The sequence below is a fragment of the Camelus ferus genome, chromosome X, assembly GCF_009834535.1.
Source record: "Camelus ferus isolate YT-003-E chromosome X, BCGSAC_Cfer_1.0, whole genome shotgun sequence".
NCBI classification, from domain to species: domain Eukaryota; kingdom Metazoa; phylum Chordata; class Mammalia; order Artiodactyla; family Camelidae; genus Camelus; species Camelus ferus.
In genome coordinates, this window is record NC_045732.1 from 93,412,627 (window position 1) to 93,439,191 (window position 26,565).

General features: G+C 39.0%; 2 protein-coding genes across 3 annotated transcripts; one reads left to right on the top strand and one right to left on the bottom strand.

Moving 5' to 3' along the window:
* Positions 1-1,622: 1,622 nt before the first annotated feature.
* Positions 1,623-10,003, bottom strand: LOC116661894 (SH3 domain-containing protein 21-like). Its single transcript, XM_032474726.1, has 2 exons — positions 9,624-10,003; positions 1,623-2,702 (listed from the first exon to the last, which is right to left on the bottom strand). The coding sequence occupies exons 1-2, from the start codon at positions 10,001-10,003 to the stop codon at positions 2,519-2,521; spliced, it is 564 nt and encodes a 187-aa protein (XP_032330617.1). The 3' UTR covers positions 1,623-2,518.
* On the top strand, positions 9,969-24,847 carry UPF3B (UPF3B regulator of nonsense mediated mRNA decay). 2 transcript variants are annotated; one of them, XM_006185271.3, is made up of 11 exons: positions 9,969-10,157; positions 11,048-11,154; positions 11,327-11,433; positions 14,893-14,991; positions 16,270-16,380; positions 17,399-17,442; positions 17,914-18,096; positions 18,482-18,520; positions 20,427-20,587; positions 20,929-21,223; positions 23,842-24,847. In XM_006185271.3, the coding sequence occupies exons 1-11, from the start codon at positions 10,002-10,004 to the stop codon at positions 23,989-23,991; spliced, it is 1,452 nt and encodes a 483-aa protein (XP_006185333.1). In that variant the 5' UTR covers positions 9,969-10,001; the 3' UTR covers positions 23,992-24,847. The 2 variants fall into 2 exon arrangements, with proteins under 2 accessions (XP_006185333.1, XP_006185334.1); XM_006185272.3 differs by lacking the exon at positions 18,482-18,520 and having other exon boundaries at positions 23,842-24,844.
* The last annotated feature ends 1,718 nt before the right edge of the window (positions 24,848-26,565 follow it).

Genomic DNA, 26,565 nt, shown 5'->3' on the forward strand with positions numbered 1-26,565 from the left:
ATAGATCTTTGATCCTTTTTGAGTTAATTTTTGTGTATGACATGAATGACTTGCTTCTCTCTGAATGACATCCCCACTTTGGGACCTGAGTGCTCAGTAAGGGTAGGGCAGTAGCCTCAGGTCTTCTCAGCTTGCCTCTGCCAGTATGAAACCACCACACAAGCCAGGGCAAGGGTGACCAGGGCTTCAGTATTTTCAGCCCCACTGTGCTCGGGATAGAGCCTCTGTCCCACTAGAGGGGGCTGGGTGAAAGAAGGGACCCACACCTTTCAGCCACATTAGCCCAGAACTTAGCATCAGCAACAGGTAGCTGGTGGCAGGATGAGAAATGTGGATGTCCTGCCCTTTCTGGGAAGATAATCCTCCAACTGGGAGCTGTATAAAGGGGGAGCCCTGTATTCTTGGCTGCACCAGGCTGGAACAGAGCTTCCATCTCACTGAGCTGGGAAGTGGGAGGAAGAGAGTAGCCTTGATTCAAATACCACAGGCTCCTGCTGTTCTTATGGAATCTTAGTAGATTTTCTTGAATAGATATTTTATTCATTTGGTATATGCTCTTAGTATTATTTCCAGAGGCAGTAACTGTTGTTTTTTTTTTTTTTTAATAATCGTCACCAGTTTCACTGGGGAGTGGATTCATGGAGCACCTCATGCTGTCTACAATAAGCCAATCTCTCCTCCCACTTCCTCTTTAGCTCATCTTAAAAAGCCCTCTTTTGACCTTACCATTTCTCAGGGACATTATTAATACTGACCAGTATCCTGTTTCCCTTCCTTCTGAGGCAAATGGGAGACTACACTTCCCAACATCCTTGCGTTACACAATGCCACATGACTAGAGCTGACCAAGGAAATGTGAGCAGAAGCAATACCTGCACAAAGCCTCTGTGTGATTCTCCAGTTTCTCTCTTCCCCTGCCCAAGTAAACCTGGAAACCTTGTGTTGAGATGGTAAAGTTAACATATCAAAGCATATTCAATTGCTAAGTCACCCAGGGAGGGCAGCTGTTTTGAAGAGTTGTCTGCACTTGCTGCAGACTTTGGGTAAGGGAGAAAGAGACTCTTGTCTTACACCACTGAGATTTCTGCAGTTGCAACACAGCCTAAGCTATCCTGATAAATACATCACTTCACTGTAATGACCTCTGCTAAGGTCACCCAGCCTTTGCTAAGGTACAACCCAGCTCCAAATTACATTTTTTATCATTTACCTTACTTGGCCTCTCAGGTATATAACTGCTACTATTTATTGAGACATATGTCACTAGCATTTTATAAATATTATCTCATCATAATAAAACAAAATCAAACTTGTCAGACCGTGGGTCCTAATTTGGGGGGGAGTGGAAACTAACTCAGTGTGGCAGAGAGGTTTCTAACAAGTTTGGATGAGGGGGCAGGGTGTCAGGATTAGTCTGGAAAACAGAGGAACTTCCCTAGTGAAGGCTCCGAGGCACCTGAGGACACCTACCAGGAAAGAAATGGTCAATCTTTCCCTCCTTTCTACTCCCTTCTTCCCTCATCTGTTGGTTCATCGATTCATTCAGACAGTAAACCATTACCAAGTACTTATAGCTGCGCAGGCACCAGGCCAGGCTCTGGGGACACAGGGAGAAGACAAGGTGCCTGCTCTCAGGAAGCTCACTATTTACTGAAGACAGACAGACAAATCACATGAGACTCAGGCATTAACTGAGGCACGTACAGGATGCTTTGGGGTCACCAAGGAATGACTGGATCATTCTGCTTGGCGACATGGGAGCTTCACAAAGCTGGCGACAGTTTGGTGGGGTGTTGAGGGACGAGTAAGAGTTTTCTAGGCAGACTAGGAGCAGGAAGCACCTTCCAAGGAGAAAGTGCAGCATGAGCAAAGGCACAGAGATGTGACGGAACACTGTAGGATTGTAGGATGGCAACATGGTCGGCTTGATTCACTCTTTGATTCAGTATATATGTGCCACATGCTATGTGGTGGGACAGGTTCAGGGAGGGGGATGACGGCAGTGACAAAACCAAGTCCCTAAACCCATGGGGCTTACATTCTAGTTGGAAAGATCAACATACAACAAAGGGATAAAAATAAAGCAGGGGATGGGACTAGAGAGGGACCAGAGGGTGCTATTTCAGACAGGGTGGGCAGGGAAGGCCTCCCTGGCCAAGTGACATTTGAGCAGGACTGAATGGCATGAAGGAGCAAGGTCGTGAATGAATTGGGAAAGATCACACCAGGCAGAGAGAACTGCGGGTGCAAAGGCCCTGGGGTGGGTGGATCATGTCCTTCCTAGACATGATCAAGGAACAAGCAGGTGGGGTGGGGGAAGACTGGAGCAGCAGGAGGGAGTAGGAGTGGTGGGGGAGATTGGTAGGAGATGGGGTGTGTGTGGTAGAGGAGGACCCGATCCCTTGTGAGCCCCACACAGCCAGGAGCGGAGGTCTCCCTCTGAGTGGGATGAGCGCTGGCTGAGACTACGTATTTGGGTGTGAGAGGAAAGTGCGGCATCAGGATGATATGAAGATCTTCACTCAAGCAACTGGAAGGATGGAGATGCCAGAAAGTGACGCAGAGGATACGGGGAAGCTCGGGAGGACTCCAGTTTGGACGTGCTGAGTGTGAGAGGTCTGTTGGACCTCTCAGGGGAGCTGTTGAAGAGGCAGCTCATCTGTCTGTCTGGAACCCAGAGGAGGCTTCTGAGCAGCAGGTATCTGTGCAGAGGAGACATTTAAAAACCTGACATCAGATGAGATCCTCAAAGGAGGGAATGTACAGAAAAGAAGTCCAAAGCCAGAGCCCCGTGCTCTCCAACCTCCAGACTCCAGAGGATGGAGGTGGAGGAGGCAGCAGAAGGCAGTGAGGACTGACTGACTGGCTGGCTGGTGAGATCAAAGGAAAAGCAGGAGAGCTCGGTGTCCCACTAAAGGAAGCCAACGGAAATGAGGGTTGCAGGGAGGATGGAGTGATTGCCTATGTCAAATGCCCTGGGAGCCCCAGTAAGATGAGGACTCAGAACTCACCACTGGATTTGACAGCAGAAAGGGAGGCTGTGAATGACCTTGGCAAGTTTGGATCCTGAGGCTTGATAGGGGTGTGACCTTTACTGAAATGAGTTCAAAAGACAATAGGAAGTAAAGAATTTGAGACTATCCTAGTTCTGCTCTCTCCTCACTGTCTCATCTCCTATTCATCCTGGAAACTGCCATCAGAGATCTCTCTAAAATGCAACTCTCATCATGTGACTCTTCCTTTTAAGATCCTTCAGTGATAGTTGAAACAAGATTGGCAAAATATTGATAATTGTTTTTATTTCTGTGTTTTCTATGCTGTTGCACTGGCCTTAATGTCTGTGTGTCAGTACCATACTCTTTTAATTACTGTTGCTTTGCAATACATCTTTGAAATAAGGAAGTGTGAGGTCTTCAACTTTGTTCTTCTTTTTTGTTTTGGCTATTTGGGGTCCTTTGTGGTTCCATATGAATGTTAGGAATGTTTTTTCTGTAAAAAATTCCATTAGAATTTTGATGGGGATTTCACTGACTCTGTAGATAGATTACTTTAGGGAAGTATGGACATTAAAACAATACTAATTCTTCCAATTCAGGAACATGGGCTATCTTTCCTTTTATTTGTGTCTTCAGTTTCTTTTATCAGTGTTTTGTAGTTTTCAATGTACCGGTCTTTCACCTCCTTAAGGTGAAAGTTAAGTTTATTCCTGTTTTTTTATGCTATTGTAAATGCGACTGTTTTCCTAATTTCCTTTTCAGATAGTTCACTGTTAGTATATAGAAATGCAACTGATTTTTATATGTTAATTTTGTATCCTGCAACTTTACTGAATTAAGGGTGCCAAAAATCACAATGGGGAATAGTCTCTTTAACAAATGATGCTGGGAAAACTAGATAGACATATACAAAAGAATGAAATTGGACCCTTATCTTACACCATACACAGAAATCAACTCAAAATGGATTAAAGACTTAAATTTAAGACTTGAAACTGTAAAACTCCTAGAAGAAAACATAAGGGAAAAACTTCATGGCATTGGTCTTGACAATGATTTCAAGGATATGATGCTAAAAGTACGGGTAACAAAAGAAAAAATAAACAAGTGTGACTACATCAAACTAAACGGCCTCTGCACACCAAAGGAGACAATCATCAGAGTGAAAAGACAGTCTAAGGAATGGGACAAAATATTTGCAAACTATGTATTTCATAAGGGGGTATACTCATAAATATATAAAGAATTCCCACAACTCAATAGTAAAAAAAAAACAACTCAATTTAAAAATGGGCTAAGGACGTGAATAGACATTTCTCAAAGATATGTAAATGGTAAACAGATATATCACTAACCACTAATCATCACTAATCATCAGGTAAATGCAAATCAAAACCACAATATCATCTGAAACATGTTATAATGGCTATGAACAAAAACAACAAAAAAAGACAAGTGTTGGCAAGAATGTGGAGAAATTGGAAGCCTTGTATGCTGCTCAGGAAAACAGTACAGAAGTTCTTCAAGAAATTAAAAATAAAACTATCATATGATCCAGAAATCCCACTTCTGGGTGCTTATCCAAAAGAACTGAAGTCGGGATCTTGAAGCAATATTAGCAGTCCCATATTCATTGCAGCACTATTCCTAACAGCCAGGATATGGAAACCACTTAAATGCCCATCAACAGATGAATGGCTAACAAAAGTGTATACACATACAATGGAATATTATTCAGCCTTAAAAAGAAGGAAATCCTAAAATGTGTGGCAATGTAGATGAACTTTTAGAACATTATGCTAAGTGAAATCAGTCAGTCACAGAAGGACAATTACTGCTTGATTCCACTTAGATGACCTCTCCATGTCCCCCCTACTCCTGTTTGCAGAAAAGCTTTAGCCCCCTAGGCCTTCCCTAGGGCAAATTTAATCAAAGAAGGGAGAAAATGCAGAAACAATGGAGAACAGTCAAGCAAGACAAAATAATAATAGTTTAGCCATAACAAAGTCAAGGGCCTTTAGTTCTCCCTCAAAGGCTACAGAAATATCCAGAGCCATATCCTTGAGTTGTTTCGCAGGTACTAAAACCCCCACCAGTGGAAGATGTTAACTGCATGCTGACCACCAGCAGGTAGACCCCAGACTGGTTGGAACCAGAAAGTTGATGACTGAGATTCCAAAAACATCACCCTGTTACCCCACCATCAACCAGTCAGAGAATTGTGTATGAGCTGATCACATTCCCTCACACTGTCTTTAAAAACCCTTCCCTGAAAGCCATCAGGGAGTTTAAGTCTTTTAAGCATGAGCTGCCTGTTCTTCCTTGGCCCTATACTGGGCACCTTGCAGTAAACATTGCACTTTCCTTCACCACAACCCAATGTCAGTAGATTGGCTTTACTGTGCATTGCGCGAGCGGACCCAAGTTTGCTTCGGTAACACGATGAGATCTCTTAACACTGGAAGCTTTTTTTGTCTTTGGGACACAGCCCTACTTGAAATTAGGAAAGTATTAATTTTGAACCATTTTCCCCCTTAGCCTTAGAAGTTTCTGCTTAGTAGTTGTTTACCATACATAAAGAAGAAACATTTCTGATCTTAACTTTTTTGTTTTCTTATATATTCATCTTTGATGTCTTTTCCCCCTTTGAGTTTTTTAATAGCTCCAAATCCCTCAAACCTGAATTTCTTTAAGTTCATTATTTTCCTTTCTAATTGTCTTCCTTTACTTCTATATCTATAGAATGTGTTTCTGTACTTGTTTAACATTTGACAAAATCTCTTCATATTTTTATAATATAACATAAACATTTTATTAACATTATTGTTACATCTAAGAATTTACCAGTATTTTTAAGATAACTAATTTTTTCTAGTTTTTTTTTTAGGTTTTTTTAAATCACCAACCTTGGTGATATAATTTGGGTTCAAGAATCAGTTGTATTGTTTACTAACCATGTCATTTTGGATTTCAGCCAGCAACATATGACTTAATTTCACCCACTGCAAAATAGTGAAAACAATAGCACCCACCTGGTGTGAGGGGCAAATGATCACACCTAATGTGCTCAGCACAGCGCAAAATTGAACTTTTTTCACAATTGTTTCTGTTGTTGTGAAAGTCCATAAGTCATCTTTCGTCTAAACTTCATCTCACTCTCAGCACTTAGGATCCTTCTAAGTCCACATTAGAGAATATGATTAACTTCTGTTTTTTGTTTGTCTTTTATACCCTGTAAAATTTTTCCCTTGAGAAGATTATACATTGTCAGGATTTTAAACCTTATTTCATTTACTTACAAGTTTACATAAATGTGGTATTCTCACTCAGAATCTAATGTCACTCCTTCAAGACTCAGCTGCCGATTTTAAACTGAAAGGAAAAATTTTAATTGAGAAATTAAACTTTGGTCTTCATGAAACTGAATTGCTTATGTCATATCTTCCATTACCTCTTGTTTTATGTCATCAGTAGACATAGGGAATAGCCGGTTAACATCTTTTGTTATGATCCTTGACCAATGAGGAAGGTACTTCAAATAATTATATGATATAATCCTCCTTTTTACACTGGGAGTCCAAAGTTCTCAAACATATCCTTAACTTGGTTAATATATAAAACAAACTATTATCCTTTCCTTCACAGATAACATTAGAATCAGCAGGCACTTATATGAATTTTTTTTGTACTTTACAAATTATCCAACTCCTTTCCTAATTGTCTGCTTGGGATTTGGGTAGTTTCAGAGGTGGTCTGGTTCAAGAATTAATTAAAAACAACAACAAACACAACAGCATTTAAATGAAAGGCACTTTGATCTTGAAATTGGATGTTAATGTTATAGTTCCCATCATCCTGGGTGGAATTGAATACCAGGCAGTCCCACGTGATTCCCACAAGGAATTTATTTGTGAAAGGAGTTAATATAAAAAGGGCAATCCAACTTATAAAAAGCAGCCTGCTCAATGAAGGCCAGAGAAGAATTTTTAAACTAAGGGTTTTTCTCTGTGTGTGTGTGTAGATGTTTCCTTTCTGCTTTTCTACAATGGAGCCTCAACCATGATACTGCCAGCTTGGGAAGTGGGAAGAAAGATCTTGGAGTGTACAAACACTGAGAATCAATGATGGTAAGGAAATTTTGGTTGAATTCTCTCTCTGTCTCTGTCTCTCTCTCTCACTTTTGCTCTCCCCCTTAACTGGTGAAAAGGAGCCATAACACCTCTGCGCCTTGGTTTGGTTTTTTCTTTTTGCTTTGGAATAAACAATATATTAATATACTGATAACCAAAAGGTTAAAAGAGCATACAGTAAAAAAATAAATATATGAAAAGGAGCTCAACTGCATTAATCATCAGAGAAATGCTAAGTAAAACTACAATGAGCTACCACTACACACCCACCAGACGTTACCAAGTGTTGGGAAGGATGTGAAGCCACTGGGACTCACACACTGTGGGCAAGAGTGTAAATGGTACAACCTCTTGGAAAACTCTTTGGCAGTATCTAATAAAGTGGAGCATGTGCTTACTCTATGATCCAGCAATTTCGCTCATAGTATGTATCCAACATAAATGCATACATATGATCACCAAACAACATATATTAGAATGTTTAGAGCAGCACCCCATATATTAGAATGGATAAATACATTGTGGTACATTCATTCAATGGAATATTATACAGCAATGAGAATGAACAATTCAAAGCTACATATGACAACATAAATGAATCTCATAGTCATAAAAGTTGATAGAAAGAAGCCTGACATAAAAGAATGTATACTACATGATTCAATTTGCATAAAGTTCAAAACAGGCAAAACTAATCAATGGTGTCAGAAGTTAAGACGGTAGTACTCTTGGTGGGGGAAGTGACTGGGAAGGGACATGAAGAGAGCATCTGGAATACTGACAATGTTCTGATATCAAAGTAGACAGTTGGATATATGAGTCTGGAATTCAGAGGAGAGGTATGGGCTGGTGATATAAATTCTGGAGTTGTCAGCAAAGAGAGAAAAGAAAAGAATGGATGAGATTAACAAAGGAGTTAGCATAGACAGAAAAGAAGCCTAAGGTCTGAGTCCTGGATCACCCAACTCTGACGACTGAAATATAGCTGGTGGTTTAAAGCTAGCGAGCATTCCAAAACAGAGGGATGCACCAAGATGTAAATGCAGAGCTAAGTAGTAGGTCAGAAGCAGATACCCAAGCTAGGCTTGTAAGAATGGGCAGTACTGGAGGCAAGAGTGAGTAACAGATCCCAAATACAGGGAAACAGCCTTGGCTACAGGAATTTGGAAGCATATGCTTAGCAACAGAGGTGAGAAAATTTAACTACAAAGTCTGGGTAATATATTCTAGACAGCAGCAAAAATGAGACCTTGGCCCTGAGCCAGCTTTTTTTGCCTGGGGCTTCTATTGCATCCTTAACTTGGTTCCTGCCAGCTGTGGGTGTCTGTGTCTCTCTCTGGCTTATCATTTGCTCTTCTCTTCCATTTCGCCCTCTTTTCCCTTAATTGCATATAATACAGCAATAATATGTTCAATTGATATTAAGACATTTTTTCACATTTTAACATCTTTGAAAATCAAGATGCATCTTAAAACTGGTGGTGTGTCATAGTTCAATGGCATCATTTTTTCCTTTCTTGGTATATAAAATAATGGTCTGAGACTCAACAGTATCTTAGATTTGATGAAATACAAATGCTCTATCATTCAGAGCACTGTCTTTCAGATTTTGCATTTCTTTTCATTCGGGGGGGTTAACTTTATTGAAATATAATTTACATAAAATAATATTTGCCAATTTTAAGTGTACAATAAAATGAGTTTACACAAATGCATGCAGTCATACAACCACTTCCACAATCATGATAAAGAGCATTTTTATCATTCCAAAAAGTCCTTCGGAGCTCCTCTGCAGTCAATCCCTTTTCCCCACCCCCGGCCCCTGACAATCACTGATCTGCATTCTATCGCTATAGTTTTACCTTTTCTAGAATTTCATATAAGTACAGGATGAACTCTCTTTGTGTCTAGATTCTTTCACTCAGCACAATCATTTTGAGATTCATTCATATCGATGGACGTATCAGTTCATTTTTATTTCTGAGTAGTATTTAATTCTATGGATGTGCCAAATTTTATTTATGCATCAGTCGGTTGAATTGAATTGTTTACAGTTTGGGGCTATTATAAATAATGTATAATTGGCCTTTATTAAAGTGGAAGGAGGGTAATTCCATCTAACCAAGTTGAGTTTTATTTTCTCCTCCCTGGGGGGCATCAGTACCATAATACAATCCTTTTACTTAAACAAGGGTGATGAACACAAAGCTCATATATTTTAGTCATATTGCTCATAAATATCAGTGTTTTGTGCCTGTTTACTAAGTGTCTGTGAATCCTCATCAATATAGGGAAAAGAAATTCTCAAGCTTCTCAAAGCACACTTGAGAATCAATGATAGAAGACACAAATGAGGTAAACTTAGGATAACATCGGGTTTATCTAGGGAAAACGAAGAGAAGTACAGCCTGCAGAATGTATGTTTTGATCAGAAAAAACCTAAATTTCAAAATTAAGGATTTCATTTACTTACAAATAGTGACCCTGAAATACTTACTGCTCCAGAACTCCCGGCCAGAAGCGGGTACCTGCTTTGTACGCCGGGATTTGTAGTCCGTGAAAGACTCGTTCTAGCCAAGATGGCGGACTTGCTAATGACGTGCCCCGAGGGAGTCTGGGTCGCGAGGGGATTGGGTGGTGCGGGGATTCCGCCGGCGGGAAGCTAAGACCAGGTGTTACAACCTTTCCGCCGAGGGAAGCCGGACGCCCTGAAGTCTCGCGAGATTCTGGCGTGACCCAATGGAACGCTGGGCTCGGCTTATCACTAGGGGCGTTTGTTGGGGGCGGAGCTCTGCCTGGAGTGGGCCGGGAGTCGTATGTGCCCGGCGTAGCGGCGTTCAGGCCAGGCTGCTGCTTTAGGAGCGAAGCCGAGGCCATGAAGGAGGAGAAGGAGCATAGGCCTAAGGAGAAGCGAGTAACCCTCTTGACTCCCCCAGGAGCCACAGGCAGCGTCGGTGGGGCTTCGGGGGACAGTACGAAAGGGGAAGATAAGCAGGATCGGAACAAGGAGAAGAAAGAGGCATTGAGCAAGGTGTCTGGCCGGCTGTTGGCCCAGGAGAGGGCGGGACGGTTCCGCCACCCGTGGAGGATGGTTGGGAATGGGGCTGCCCTCTTCCTCTCCCAATCTCTTCCTCTATTTCTTCACTCGAGTGAAAATCGCATCACCTTGTCTCATCCACTCGCCCGAAATGGGGGAGCCCCTCCTGACCAAACTCCAGGATGGGAGTGAGGGAAGGCGGGGTGGTTTCCAGACAAGGATTTAGGTCAGACCTGTGAGATAATGGGAGCGGGGAACGAGAGTGAAGAGAATGGGGAATTAAAAGGTTAACTAGGGGGAAGTATTAAATAGTGAAAGGCCATTAAGGGTGGGAGTAGTTTGTGATAGGAATATTAATGTAGGTCACTTAAGGGAGTCGGGGGTAGGAGTTAATGGTTTGGGGGCCAGGTCGGGTGCATCCTGTTTTGGGAGCAATGAGGGAGTTTTGGATATTATTTAGAGTTTTGAATTCTTTATGCTGAATGAGGAAGGATTTTGTTTTAGGATGTGTTGGATGTGGTAGGGAAATATTAATAAAATCAAGAGTTCGTGGCACCCACAAAAGACCAGGATTGGCATATTAATTTCTTACCACTACATCTATTGAAAAATGGGTGACAGAAAATGAGGCGAAAACCTAGTAAATTGCGGGGCTTCGGATTAACTGAACCTGAAGTTTTCCTTGCTCTAGGCAGTTCTCACTTATGAGAGTTTTTTTTTTAAATAGATTTACTATTATGTTTTGACTAATCATTCTGAACATTCTTCTGGGTTTTTATAAGTGATCTCATCTTTTAAAGGCCAGCTTTCTTCAGGAACAGTGATTCAGGTATAACAGAAAATGTGATTTGTACTAATTTTATTTTCCTTATTCATCTCTTAAGGTGGTAATTCGGAGATTACCGCCCACTTTGACCAAGGAGCAGCTTCAGGAACATCTTCAGCCTATGCCTGAGCATGATTATTTTGAGTTTTTTTCTAATGATACTAGGTAAAATAAATAAATAAAAGAGGGCGGGGGGTAAATGAAAATGGTTTCTTCCATTCTTTTTTATCCTATTGTTTTCCATTTGATTTTTGAACCTGTCTCTTTAATATATGCATACTTGTAATTCAGCCAGACACCTGCAAGCACATTTACATAATTGCTTTCCTCCCTGCAGTCTGTATCCTCATATGTATGCCAGAGCATACATCAACTTTAAAAACCAAGAGGACATTATTTTGTTCAGGGATCGTTTTGATGGTTATGTATTCCTTGACAATAAAGGTGAGTCCTTTTAACTGAAGGGGAGTTTCTTTGTCATTTGTATGTTTAAGACAATATGTGCATCATTGCTTTCTCAATGCCTTCATGGCTTTTCTAAAATCCTGGGTGATAAAATGAGCAACATTTAAAGAGTTTTACACATTTGTTAAGCTTATTACAGCCTTATAAATAGATAATGTGACTTTTCACAGCCCTTATGTATTTTTATTAACCTATTGTTTCTGTAGTTTGATCAACCGAATGAAATTGCCACTGTTTTCTCCTCCTGTGACAATTTTTTTGCCCTGTATTAGATGATCCATTGTTTTGAAGATTTACTAGTTTCATCAGTGATACTGATAAATGACCCTTTAAACTTGTATGACAAGTTTTAAATATTTACTTTTCATCTTGCTTCAAGGACCAACACTTATTTAATTCAAATTCTTTATGTCAATAGTTCTCAGTTGGAGTACTGTTCAACATTCTAAGTTGTATGTAATTAAAACATCAAACTTGATGATTTCCCACCTTCTGTTCAGGAGAGTTTATAGGGAAGAAAAATTTCAGCTTTAGCTCTGATTTTATTATCTGCCGCTTGCAACATTTAGCCAGAGAATGTCCAAGCTGCCATTTGCCACTTTTCTTTTGGTTTTGCAATCATAAATGAATATGTGTCTTTTTATTAGAATGTTTTTTCAGTGTTACTTCAAAGTTGATAAAAATGAAATCTTTGTCAGGGAATATGCCAGTAAAAGTTGAAGGACTGCTACTGTGTTTGTCCAGCTTTTATTAATCCCCCCAAAACCAGCTATTTCTCCACTCTAACTTTAGTAGATAGCAGTGATTTTCTGGAAATCTGAGTTGTGTTTAACTTTTCCCTCTCTTTTTTATCTCTTACATTTAAACGAGTGATGGATTTTGTCAATTTATTGCCTTTTAATATCTTGTTCATCTAGACTTAGTAGTACTTTCACACTTTATGTCGTCATCACCTAATGCTTAGACAACCACTGTGTCTAAACTTACAGGATTTTCCATTTTTTCCATTTCTATATAATTCAATCTGTTATATTACCGTGAAATTAATCTTTCTGAAAATAGTGACTTAAGATAGCAGTTGTGAAAAAAAGTCCAAATTCCTTAGTCTGGTAGTCAGCATCCTTGATAGTTTGGCCTCACTTGTTTTTTTCAGCCTGTCTTCTACAATTTCCTTCTGCTTCGGTCTGGTTTATCTATTCCTCAAATATATCAGTTATTAAGGTAATCTAATTCTGCATTCACTAGGATTTCTAAAATCTTGTTTCCTTTTGTGACTGCTTTGTGATGCTTAATGATCAGTTTTAGTAATGTATTCTGGTTTATGTTTGCATGTCAATGATTTAAGGGTATTTTATACCTTGTATGACACTATTCTATAACAGGGTCTGGTATATTTTTCCAGTAGTCATTTGGGGTTTTTAAAAATTATTCTTGTGATACATATCATAAAATTCAGTGGTTTTTAGTATATTCACAAAGATTTTCAACTATCACCACTGTGTAATTCCAGAATGTTTTCATCACTCCAAAAAGAATCCTATATCCATTAGCAGTCATTGCCCATTCTCCTTTCCCTCTAGGCCCTGGCAACCACTAATCTACTAACTATGGATTTCCTTATTCTGGACATTTCACATAAACAGAATCATACAACATGTGACCTTTTGTGATTGCCTCTCTTACTCAGTATGTTTTCAGGGTTCATCCATGTTATAATATGTATCATAACCTCATTGCTTTTTTTGTTTACATTTTTTAAAATTGTAGTAAAATACACATAAATAAAATTTACCATCTTAACCATTTTTAAGTGTGCAGTTCAGTAGTATTGAGTTCATTCACATTGTTCTGCAACCAATCTCTGAAACTTTTTCATCTTGTAAGACTGAAACTTTGACCATTAAACAAGCCCCCATTTCTCCTTCCCCCGAGCCTCTGGCAACTACCTTTCTACCTCTATGAGCCAGCATTCTGTCTATGAAGTTGCCCATTCTAGGTACCTCATAAAAGTGGAATCATATAGTATTTGACTTTTCGTGACTGGCTTATTTCACTTAATGTAATGTCCTCAAGGTTGATCCATGTTGTAGCATGTGTCAGAGTTTCCTTTTTAAGACTAATATTCCATTGTATGTATATACTACATTTTCTTTATCCATTCGTCTGTCGACAGACATTTGGCTATTGTGAATAATGCTGCTAGGAATGTACAAACCTCTGTTCAAGTCTCTGCTTTCACTTCTTTTCAATATATACCCAAAAGTGAAATTGCTGGGTCATATGGTAATTCTGTTTTATTTTTTTGAGGAACCACCATACTGTTTTCCATAGCAGCTATACCATTTTACATTCCCACCAGTAATGCATGAGGGTTCTAATTTTGCCACATCCTGTCAACACTTGTTATTTTCTGTTTTTCCCCCCTTTAATAGTCATTGTTCTGACACGTGTAAGGTGCTATCTCACTGTGGTTTTGATTTGCATTTCCCTAATGATTAGTGAGGTCATATTCTAACCTTTCATATGCTTGAGCATATGAACATCTTTTCATTTGCTTGTTGGCCATTTGTATATCATCTTTGGAGAAATGTCTATTCAAGTCCTTTGAACATTTTTTAATCAGGTTATTAGGGGTTTTTTGTTGTTGTTAAGTTGTAGGAGTTCTTTAGATATTCTGTATATTGACCCCTTATGAAGATAGATGGTTTGCAGATCTCCAGTTCCATCAGTTTCCTTTTCATTCTGTTGATTGTGTCCTTAGATACACAAAAGTTCTTAGTTTTGATGTAGCACAGTTTATCTATTTTTTACTTTTGTTGCCTGTGGTTTTGGTGTCTCCTGTTGTATTTTTTAATAACAGCTTTATTGAGATAAAATGCACATGCCATGAAATTCACCCTTTTAAAGTGTACAGTTCAGTGTTTTTTAATATATTCACAGAGTTGTGCAGCTGTCACAATCTATTTTTTAAAAATTTTTCTTCCCACAATCTAATTTTAGAACACATTTATCACTCCAAAGAGAAACCTCATACCCATTAGCTGTCCCCATTCTCCCCACCACTACCCCCCAGCTCTAGCCAAGCACTAATCTACTTTCTGTCTCTATAGCTTTGCCTGTTCTAGAGATTTCTGATGTATTTTTTAAATGAAAATTAGTTTGTAGATTTTTCCCCCACGCATCACAATGTCACACCTTAGAAGTCGAATTTAAATGAATGTTTTACTTCCCTCTCATATCTTTTCATTATGTTATCAGTATGAATTGGGAGCTCCTTTGGTAACATGTTGATTTTAGTTGTGCCAGTGTGATTTATGCCTGTTGGGAGACTCTATTCAGATCACTGTCATCAAAGGAGACCTAGAGAGCAGTGGGTTGACTTGTATCCACTTTTGACATTTTCTTTATTATAGCAAGTGTGGTATTTTTTCTAAACAGGTCAGGAATATCCTGCCATAGTAGAATTTGCACCTTTTCAAAAAGCTGCAAAAAAGAAGACTAAGAAAAGAGATACTAAAGTTGGGACTATCGATGATGGTACAGTATAGCTCTAGTTCTGTAATGCTATTGCTATGGGTTTTTTAAAATACTACCTTTGTGGGAATTAATTGGACTCCAATCTTTTAAATTAGGAAAACATGAAATAAAGTTCATGCGAAATGTAACTCACTGATGAAAGCTTTGCTTGTTAGAGTGGAGGCGGGTTTCTGTAAATCACCTTAGGTTTGTTGATTAGAAGACAATGGAAAAAAAAATCAGATGTTTCAAAGTACAACTCCTTGAGGCCCCTTACCATTTTTACAATGATTTATTTGACTTTTGGTTTTCATTTTTATAAAGAGGAGGAGCTGTGATGGAAAAGTTTCTATACTTGAGTAGCTTAATATAAAGTAGCTGAAGTGGCCAGTCTTGTTTTCTAGGCTTTGAGTATGCAGTTAACTGCACACTTAGTAATTACATTGAACGGAAATACTAGAACTAAAAAACTGAAATAATTGCCATTTAAGGGAAATTGGATCCAGATTTTGAGATCTCTGTAATGTAGCTGTTGGATAAGGACTTCACTGTAATATTTTATATCAGATTGATTTTTAGAATCAACTAGTTTGGTTTCCATTATTTATTACTATAATGGGCATTTTATAAAGAAAACACAGAAAAGACTTGACACACAGCTGCTTATTGATTATATCATAGATTCAGACCTGTAAGAATAGATCAGGTGACATGCTCCACAGCGCATGCTCCAAATACAAGCACTATAACAACTCATGTGTTACCCTTCCTGATGTCAGAGTCATCTAGGAAAGAATTCCAGGAGTTATTGTCACCTCTAGTGCCACATCTAGGACATTCCCCCTCATTTACCTTTTTGGAACACCTGATTTTCACATGCTGAGTTTAACTAAAGTGAGGTATATATGCAGGAATTGCTTACACACTACACACAGTACTCTCTGAAAGTCCCGTAACTGTAGCTTGCAGTTCTCCCGTAAGTGTGACTCTGGATTAGTAGGAGCAGTGATTTTTAAAAGCGAAGTACTTAACATTCCTGGAGGTTGTGTTATAATGTGTAGTGTCTCATTTTCCGTGACCCCGTGTTACACCACGCTCCCTCAGTGGGTATCCCTAATAGGAGTTCTGAGAGTAAGTGACTGATAAAGCCCTAAATAGTCTATCTTAAGGGTATGGGTAGGTTTATTTTCAGTCTTCCAGGAAGTAGAAAATTATCCTCTTTGATAAGTAAATATCCTAGATATTTCCTATTTTGTTTAAAGTCTGCTATATTTTCTATTTACTTAAACAATTATTTAGATCCAGAATATAGAAAATTTTTGGAAAGTTATGCTGCAGATAATGAGAAAATGACATCTACTCCAGAGACACTGCTAGAGGAAATAGAAGCAAAAAATAGAGAATTAATAGGTAAGTGGGCAAAAGGAATTAAGGGCAACAGCTTTTTCATCAGAAGACTTATCAGACTCCCACTTCTGTCACTTGCTAGCTGTGTGACCATAGGAAAGGCACTAACTTCTTTGAGACTATGTTTCTTCTACTATAAAGTACAGATAATGCCTGCCTCAGAGGATTGAGAATGTATTGATAAGATGGGGAAAATTCTCTGACTTATTTAGTGCCACACAAATGTACACAAATGTAAAAAGTTTGAAGAGTCATATGGGACCTTAAGATGTTGGTAAGCCTTTGAAGATCAATTGGTGTTTTCTAGTAATAAGTTCACATTCCTAAAAAATTTTTGGCCTGAAAATACTAAAAAATGAAATTAATTACTGCAAAATGGAACACTTCTTGAGAAATTCTAGCTTGGATGTTGGTTTTAGTTTTAAGTTATGACAACTATATCAGCTCTAAACATAAACATAGCCTCTGACACAAGGTTTCTAATCTTAGGAACTTATCTGAAGGAAGTATGTTTTTCAAAAAGCTAGCTATGAGGCTAGATAGCATTGTTCAGAATATTGAAAAATGAATTAAATATTCTTCTAAAACTTGGATTTTATTAATGGACACGTAGTATAAGCCCACCTCTGATAGTTTCCGTAGAATAAACTCCCAGCAGTGGGTTTACGGGGTTAAAAGGATTAGATATGTGTAGCCCCTTACCCTAATTTGTTCCCAGTTGAACAAATTTATACTCCTATCTGTAAAATAAGAGAATGTCCTTTGCACTTAATTCTGACAGCAGGAATTACTCTTTTGAAAAATTACTATTTTAATTTGAATTTCTTAACTTTTAAAAAAGTATTTTAAACCTTCAGGATTGAAATAGAATACTGTAAAGCTTCTTTCCAATAATATAGTTGTTAATTTAACTGTTTAAGGGGTATGGTTTTCCTGCCTCGGGTGGTTGGCAGGGAATGTCAGAAAATGGAATCCTTTCTAGGGGTTGATAAATATTAATAATCTGTTTACATTTATGTAGCTAAAAAGACAACCCCACTTTTGAGCTTCCTGAAAAACAAGCAGGTAAACCTTTTGTTTTTATAGTTCTCTCAATACTTTTATTTCATTGGTTCACATTCTGTAAACATAAGAGCATTGGGATCCTATAGGAGAAATAGCTGCTTTTTTTTTTTTTTTTTTACCATTATTCTTTAAAGATTTGGCTCATCGGTCTCACTTCCTGACCCTCTTCTCCACTTTGGTTGCTGGACCAAGGATTCACTCTGCAAACCCAGAGAGTCCTTAGCTTGTTCCAGAGACACTCTTGATTTCCTGAAAGCCTCAATTTATAGCAAGGCAGCCGTGGGAGACTCTGATACCAGCAGGCCCTGGTCTTTCTTCTCTCTCATTCTGAATGGGATGGGGAGGGGCTTAAGGAGGTAGAAAGTAGGAAGGAAAGATGACACAGTTTAGTGGGTGCCCAACGTATCTTCAGGATTAAGTTACTGGTGGTGATTATCTTGTTTGAAGGCTTGTGCTGATGTTTCCTTCTAGAGGATGAGAGAAGAGAAAAGAGAAGAAAGGAGGAGGCGAGAAATAGAAAGAAAAAGGCAAAGAGAAGAAGAGAGGAGGAAGTGGAAAGAAGAAGAGAAACGAAAAAGGAAAGATATAGAAAAGCTAAAGAAGATAGACAGAGTTCCAGAAAGGGACAAATTAAAGGATGAACCAAAGATTAAGGTATGAAAATAAACTGACTGCATGTTGCTGAAAATTGCATGTATCTACTTCTTCAAATATGCATGCATCTTGTGTTGGTGTAAACAGTTTTCTGGTTTTGTTTTTGTCTTTTGGGGGGGGTGAATCCATAGAAATCTTTCCTGTAATAGTATTATTTTTAAAATTTAAGACAATTGAAAAGATGAAGTAGTTTATAGGGTATTTCTTCAGTGCAGATCTGTGTTATTTTTAATCATTAAAAATGTTCAATTTTTGAATTATTAGTCTCTCAATTCTTATAAATAAGGGCTTAGGGCTGGCTGGCATGAATTACGGGTTTTATTCAGCTTTCCTTCATATTTGATACATGAAGTTGCCTCATCTGTTTGTTTTCCACTGTCTTCAGGTACACAGGTTTCTGTTACAAGCTGTGAATCAGAAAAATGTAAGGACCAAGTACATGATACAGAGCACCTAGTATCATGTCACACACACAGGTCTTAGTTAATAAGTCCTTTTGGTGGTGGTGGTAGTGTTATTACCTGTAGAAAACCCCTTCAGACTGACCTGAGTCTTCTTAAAAGCTGAGCCATTTTAATTCCTACTTTAGAAGGGAGCCCAGATGACTTCCTGATGCTCTGCTGTGTATCCAGAAGCTTCAACAATATACAGCTAGAGGACAACCATGCCTAAAGAGCTCTTTCTCTTCTTTTTATATGCCTTTCCTAACTGGCTGCCTTGTGGGAGTCCTAGGGATATACATCCTGCATTACATCCTTTTCCTTCTCACATGATTCCCCATGTGATCTTCTTGCATCTACCTGGGAATCTGTGAGCAGCAGATTCTGATTATTGCAGTGCATGTAGGAAGAGGAAAGCCTGTAGAAAGATCCCAGCCTTGCTGCTTCCCTTCTGAGGGCATGGCTTAGGCAGCCCTTGTTCCAACGAACTTCTGGAGAAGTACTTGTACATAGTACTTCAGAGAAAGTCAGAGAAAGATCTCACAGAGGTGGTGGCAGAGTCTCCTTTTACCCTCCTCAAAATTCAGCCATTTATGTGGCTAGGGTTCCCCAAGGCTCTCCAGGGCTCAGTACTGGTGATAAGGGGCTTGGCGGCAGGGTGAGGAGGTTCCCATCTTAATTCCTTCTAGCAGTCTCTCTGTCCGCCATGCCACAAGTGACTTGACTTGCTATTATCAGCAAGGCAGAAGGTAGAGCCAGCCATGCTAGAGACATTCGTTAGTGTTCTTATTAGAGTGGTGAACATCTTGGCTTCTAACAAAGATGTTCATTAGAGAAATAAGAACACTTCCACTGAAACCTGCACATGGTATCCTCACTTTACACTGGTGCCTTCTTAGTGTCCAGTTTGGACTCGCCATTTGCAGTGGCTGTCTGTGTGCTGAAATACTTCATGCTTAAGTCTTGTGGTGCTTTGCCTTTTGCTTGGTGGCTTGTATGATGCCTTCACCCTGAGATGAAACTTTGTATGATGCCTTCACTCTGAGACTTGAAATTCTGTTTTGCCTAAAAACCTCTCTGAATATCCAACACCTAGGGGTATTCTAGAGAGATTTGTCTTAGTGGCATGGGAAAGAAACTGTTTTGTCAGCAATTTGGACTTTACAAACCACTTTTATTTTGGAATTGCATTCTGTCATAATATGTATTTTATATATAATATATATATATATATATATATTATATATATAATATATATATGACATTGAGCAGAGTTCCTACTCGGTAGAGATGGAACTTCACAATTCTATTGTATGAGGTATTTGAATTTTTAAATCAAATGCCAAATAATTCTTGTTTTTCATCTCTAATGATAATATGGTTGTACCATCATAAGTATGTTACTTCTCTCAGACTCAAGGCAAAATTATTCTTGCAATGGATCTCTCCTTTGGTGACCAAGGTATTTGTCATTCTAATTACTACATAAAAATAGTCCAACAGTAATGGTCTGTCTGCCTAGCATTTTAAATTCATGGCATATTTTCCCATCAAGTTACACTGACATGCTGGTTTGCTACAGAAGGCATAATTAGAAGTGTGCACTGGTCCACTTAAAGGTTGACCCACTGAAAGCCAAAGGAGTTTTGATCCTATTGCCACAAAGTGATTAAACCACTTCATTTGAGTGGATAACACTTTCAAATTAATAGCGTCCTTTTAGCAAATTGCTGCTCTTGTGCATTAGTTGTTCACCTGAAAGTTTGAGTACCTGCAGAGATAGGGGCCTTCTATAGCCTAAATTGAAAATATTTAGTCTATTGTTCTCTTTGGTAGAATCAGAAGACAATGTCCTACCCTTCAAAATAAACAAATTTGTTCTCTTTAAAGCTGCTCAAGAAGCCAGAAAAAGGAGATGAAAAAGAATTGGACAAAAGAGAGAAAGCCAAGAAATTGGACAAAGAGAATCTGAGTGATGAAAGGGCCAGTGGGCAAAGCTGTACATTGCCCAAGCGTTCTGATGGTGAATTTAAAGATGAAAAGCCTAAGAGGTCGGTAGTCAGGGGGTCTTTGGTACATTTGTTTTCAACATGTTTCTAGGTGCTAGTTTTACTGCTATATCCTGGGCTTGTGTCTGAATTAAGATAACATGGTTTTCCAAGGAGCAGAGGGATGAGGAGGAAAGATTTCAAATATTTTAGTATCTTAATCTGGGTGAATGATTTATGGGTTTTTTTGTTGTTGTTTTTCAAAATACTAGTGTTTTGTTTTTTTTTTAATGCTGCTCCAAAAGTACAACATCATTGTAGTGGCCAAGTCAGGAGCAGAGTGTTCCTTCATTTGTGATTAGGAGAACTTCGAGGGTGCATTCTCAGATTTGTTCTTCATGCAGACCGGAAGAGGAGAGTGCCAGAGACTACAGGGAGCGGGAACGGGATTACGAACGCGATCAAGAGCGCATCCTTAGGGAAAGAGAGAGGCTGAAGCGGCAGGAAGAAGAGCGCCGGAGGCAGAAGGAGCGCTATGAGAAAGAGAAGGCTTTTAAAAGAAAGGAAGAAGAAATAAAAAAAGAGAAAGAAGCACTTCGGGATAAAGGAAAGAAGACTGAAAGTACCGAACCAGTAGGCAGCTCAGAAAAAACTGAAAAGAAAGAGGAAGTGGTTAAGAGAGATCGCATAAGAAACAAGGTGCCGTTTTTTGTTAAACTTATTTATTTTCACAAGGATTTTTTTCTTTTCCTGCAAGTGTAAAGGACTAGCTCATTGTTTGTTACAGAATTTTTAAAGAGGAACTTTAACTCTCTGCACCTTTTCTGTAGTCGTGGTGGGGTCCTTTTATTAACTGCTTATTGAAATTAAAAACACACAAAAGTAGAGAGAATAGAGGAATAAAATGATGTACCCATCACCTAGCTTCAGCAGTTATCACCTCATGGCCAAGCTTCTTTCTACTCTACCCCATCCTACCCCTACTGGATTATTTTCAAGCAAATCCTAAACAATTTCTTCTTTAAATATGTCACTATTAAGAGTAAAGACTCTTTTTCTTAATAAAATAACAGCATTTTCACACCAGAAAAAAAACTTGACAATAATTCCTTAACATCCTGCCTACTCAGTGTTCAGATTTTCCTAATTGCTTCATTAATATCTTCTCTGTAGGCTCTAAATAAGGTCCACAAATTGTATTTGTGAAATGTCCCCTTAACTCTCTTAATCTAAACACTTCCTCCTCCTCTTGTTTTCCTACCACTTATTTGTTGCAGAAACCAATTTGTCCTATAGAGCTTCTAACAGTCCAGGTTGCCTAATTACATCCCTGTGGCATCATTTAACATGTTTCTCTACCTTCTTTGTTCCCTTGAGAACTGGTAGTCATATCTAGAGCAGAGTCAGCACATTTTTTCTATAAAGGGCAAGATGGTAAATATTTTAGGCTTTGTGGGCCGTGTGGTCTCTGTCACAACCAGTAAGTTTAGAAGAAAAGTAGGCATAGACAATATATAAAAGAATGAGCCTGGCTGTCTGCCAATCAAACTTTATTCACAAAAACAGGTGGCCCCTCACCTAGAGCCCTGAATATATTCAGGCTCAATGTTAGGCAAGAACATTTCATAGGCGGTGGTGTGCAGTTCCTATTGCATCATATTTAGCAATGAAGGGTCATAATGTCTGTCTACACTTACTCTCAAATGGTCTGCAAAAATAATGTGTCTGTATGCGTGCGTGCATGTGCACACATTAGAGACAGAAGAGGCACATGTGACAAAAATGTTAACAATTGTGAATCTAGGAGAAGGGTATGAGGTATTCACTGTACAAGTTTTGCAACATTTCTGTACATTTAAAAATTTTCAAGATAAAAAGTTGAAAAAAAACAACTGATTGGTTCGGGTATTTGAAGCCTGATCCATCTGTTACACAATTTTTTATTTTTTTATTTTATTTTTTAGGTTTATTTGTTTACTTATTTTTTAAAGAAGGTACTGGGGATTGAACCCAGGACATCCACTGTGCATGCTAAACATGCACTCTACCACTGAGCTATACCCTCCCTCCAATTGTAAGACATTTTATCATCCTTTCTCCTAATGATTTTGCTTAGATTCATTATTTCATGGTGGGAGGTTGGAAAACAGTCATATACATATACATTCTGCCTTTACTGTTGCATTTATTATCTGATATTCTCCTACAAAGAGGAATTTCCCCTAATCAACTATTTGGTTAGCCTAAAATTCAGTTTACACAGGAAAGGCAAGATAAACACTTGATCCTTTACCTTTATTTACAGTATTCAGAGTAACAGCAACTTCTAGGGGTTATCAATGAGTTTTGTTCTGTTCAGTCTTTTAAGAACTTGTGGATTTAGAAATATTTGGTGTATTCCAACTTGTTATTGTCATTTATTGTCCTTGTTGATATTTAAATTGTCCCATCTTTGCACAATGGAGCCCCATCATCCATTTCTTTAAATACCACACAGGAGTATCATCTGCTTTACCATTTCATCTTGTGAAAATAATGAAATATTTTGCTGTAATTATTCACTTGAGAATAATGCTTTAAGGCTAACTTTAATACAGCAGAGAGGAAGGGTAAGGAAGGCTCATGTCATGTTTTGTTGAATTCAGAAAAAGACCTATGCATTTAAGTTTTCCAGGATCATACTGTCATAAACCAAACACATTACTTGAACTGAGAGGTACATGGTGAGTTTATTGAGGCTTATTTAGGAACCTGAGATCTAAAGTGCCACCTGGAGAGCCTCAAGCTGGGCTGTTACATTGTCAAACCTGAATTAAGAGACAGTCATGTTTGTGGTAAGTTACAACGATCTGAGCTCATAACTTCAGGGAGGTCTCCACTTAAGACTTTGCATTCTTGATAATTGTTTCTAACTCCTAAAGTTTTCTTAGGTGGTGGTGCATTTTTAAGTCAATTTACTAATGGGGAGGAGAGATGGACAATGGCAGTGGCTTTTAAGTAAAAACTATTCAAGTTGATTCAAGCTGAACCATCTTGAGATGGTTAAGAAAATTAGGCAGTAGAGTTATCAAAAATTTATGCTAGGCATATAAAATATTACTTATGAAATGGTTGCTTTCCTTTGCAGATAGGGGAAAGGAAGTGGGCAGTTAGAAGCAAATTAACTGTCAACACTTACTGTCACGTACTGCACCCTCACATTTTTGGTCTTGTATGAGTTGTTTCTGGTATATATCAATACATAACTTATGACTCTGAAAATCTCCTGTAAATGCTTAGTAGCCGTGTTGTAACACTAATATTTCATTTTACTGTAGGATCGCCCAGCAATGCAGCTTTACCAACCAGGAGCTCGAAGCCGAAATCGACTCTGTCCCCCTGATGACAACACCAAGTCTGGAGATTCAACCATAGAAAAAAAGCAGGAAAGTGGTATTAGCCATAGAAAAGAAGGAGGCGAGGAGTGATAGGTCTGAATGGCTTTAGGTGTCCTGACTGTCTAGGCAGCCAAAGAGCACGTATTAAGCAATCCAGAAGTGCCTTCAGGGCAAAGGAATAGAGAGAGAGTAAGGGGGTCGCTGTGCTGGTGGGGTACACTGCAGAGGAGTGTGTTTTGCATCAAAGCAGGAACCCGATTGCAGGTTCAGATTGGAAGTACAATTTCATTTTTTATGCAGTTCCTACAAATTAATTTTAAAGTGTCAGACAAAGCTGAGGGAGAGGACATGCATTGCAATTTGCAGGCAGGAAATGTCAAGAGAGGACTTAATTAGGTATGACACGAGAAGAAGAAAAGAGAACTGGCTCCAAAATCAAAAGGTTTTGTTAATCCTGGATTGAATTTTTGTAATTTCAGTGGAGCAGAATCACTTTGAAGTCTTGTTCAGATCTAGTTATAGTCATTGTTGGTGAGAACTGTCGACTTTGTGTAGTGTAGAAGCAACAAGCATGTAATTGTAATACAACTAGAGTGAAGGATATAACAAATTTTCGCTTAAGGAAAAATTCAAATAGTCATGTCTATATCCTATGTCCTAAAGTTTTAGGATTAGTTTTAGCTTTTTGTTTGCTTACGTAAGCTTAGCATAAAAATATTTTTAAACATCTCCTTTTGCCTTTAGCAATTTTTTTTTATCAGTAAAGTTTAACCCTTATTTGGTGCTTGACAATCCAGTCTTTGTTTTATCTTAGGTCTCATGAGCTGAGTGCATACCCTCTCCAGGAAGGAAACTGCACCAATATTTGTTCCTGTTAAATAGCAACTCTTAGCCTTAGCTTGTTTTGCATTGATGTCAATAAATAACAACATCACTCAAGTATGAAGCTAAGTGTGTTTATTAACTTTACTAAATAGCTATTAGTTTTGAGAAATTAAACTTCTGATACTTAATTAACCTTTTGAGAATTCTGAAAGTGGATGAATGATATTTGTTTCTGCCTTCACTAGTACTATGCCTTTATTTTGCCCACCAAGAAGATCAAATCATGGTTCACTACTCTTGTTCCAAAAGAACCAAAATGTTTGGACAACATCCTTAAGCTGCTGCTTCACTTTCATCCTGCTAGCTTCTCCTAATGTCAGTTAGGAGTCAGTTTAGGGGTCAGTTTGCCTTTACTCAGTAAGTCACTGCTTTATGTTTACTCAGCTTTTACAAACCAGTATCCCAAGAGGCAGGTAAAGAGGAAGAGCCATCAAGGTGATTCAAAGAGAGTAGTCCTCAACTGGGAGAGAGTACTGAAATAAGGGAAGGGATATTTTCAAGGAGGAGAGTTGCTGGCAGTGTCCCATGCCACAGAGAGATTAAGGAAGAAAAGAAACATGAAGGGTTCACGTTCACTGGATTTGGCAGTACTGAGGCATGAGTGAACTGGTGAGGCAGAAACCACGTTACAGTGAGGGGTGAGTGGCAGGTGGGAAGTGGAGATGGGGGCAGTTGGATATATGGGTCTTGGATCTCAGAGAAGAGATTTGGGCTGGAGATACAGATTTGGAATTCATCTATTTTTAGATGATCATTGAAGCTATGGGCCTGGATTTAGTCAGGGGGAGAGAGTAAAGAAAGAACAGAAACAGACCTAGGGCCCAGCCTTAAAGAACTCTAAGGATACTATACAGGTAAGGAAATGTATCTATAAAGACAGAAAAGGAGTAGCCAGAGAGTAGGTGAAAAACCAGGAAACTGATATTATCTAATCCAAGAGAAAAGAATGAAGAAGGAAAGGGGAGTGGCCATCAGGGCTGGATGCTGCTGGAAGGTGGAGTGTGATGGCTGAAAAAAGGCCATGGGATTCGGTGACTTACAAATCACTGATGACCTGGAATTATGAAGACTAGAAGCCAGACTGGGTTGAGAATGGAAACAGCATAGACAACCTTTTAGAGAAATTTGGCAAGGATGTTGGTGAAAGATTTTTCTAAAATACAAGAAATACTAAAGCATGTTTAGAAGCCAAAAGGAAAGCTCTGAGAAAGGATGAACACCCAGGGGAAGTGATAACCATAGTGTAGGTTTCCGGATTAGGCAGGTGAAAAGGGAGCCTCTTGGTGGCCGAGGTTAGAGGAGCTGGCCTTAGGAGAAGAGTCACCCCGGAACCATCAGTGGTGAGTTGGCATCGCTCGCTTCTGTACCCAGCCTGGGGACTGCTGCCAGCCCTCTCCAGGCTTTTTTCATGTCAGCACCTCCCTTTTTTGTTGTACTTGCCTTGCCAGTCCAGCTCAGTAAACCATACTCCCCCCTCTCTTAAATTTCTTCTATTCATTTATGCACTCACTTAAACATCTACTAGTCACTGACTGTGCCAGGCTCTGGGGTTCAAGGACTCAAACAAGTCCTTGTCCTTAAGGAACCATGGGCCAGTGGTATCAAGAGACAACCAGAAATAACCAGAGCACAGTGCACCATGTGAAAAGGGCTGTGGTGACGGCCTGGTGTGGGAGCCTCCTGCCACTAAGCTGCCAAGCGTTGCTGGAGAAAATTCCTAAACCAGATCAACTGGTGAGACTACAGGAGGGCCCTCCCTCCTGCCCAGCAATTTAAAAA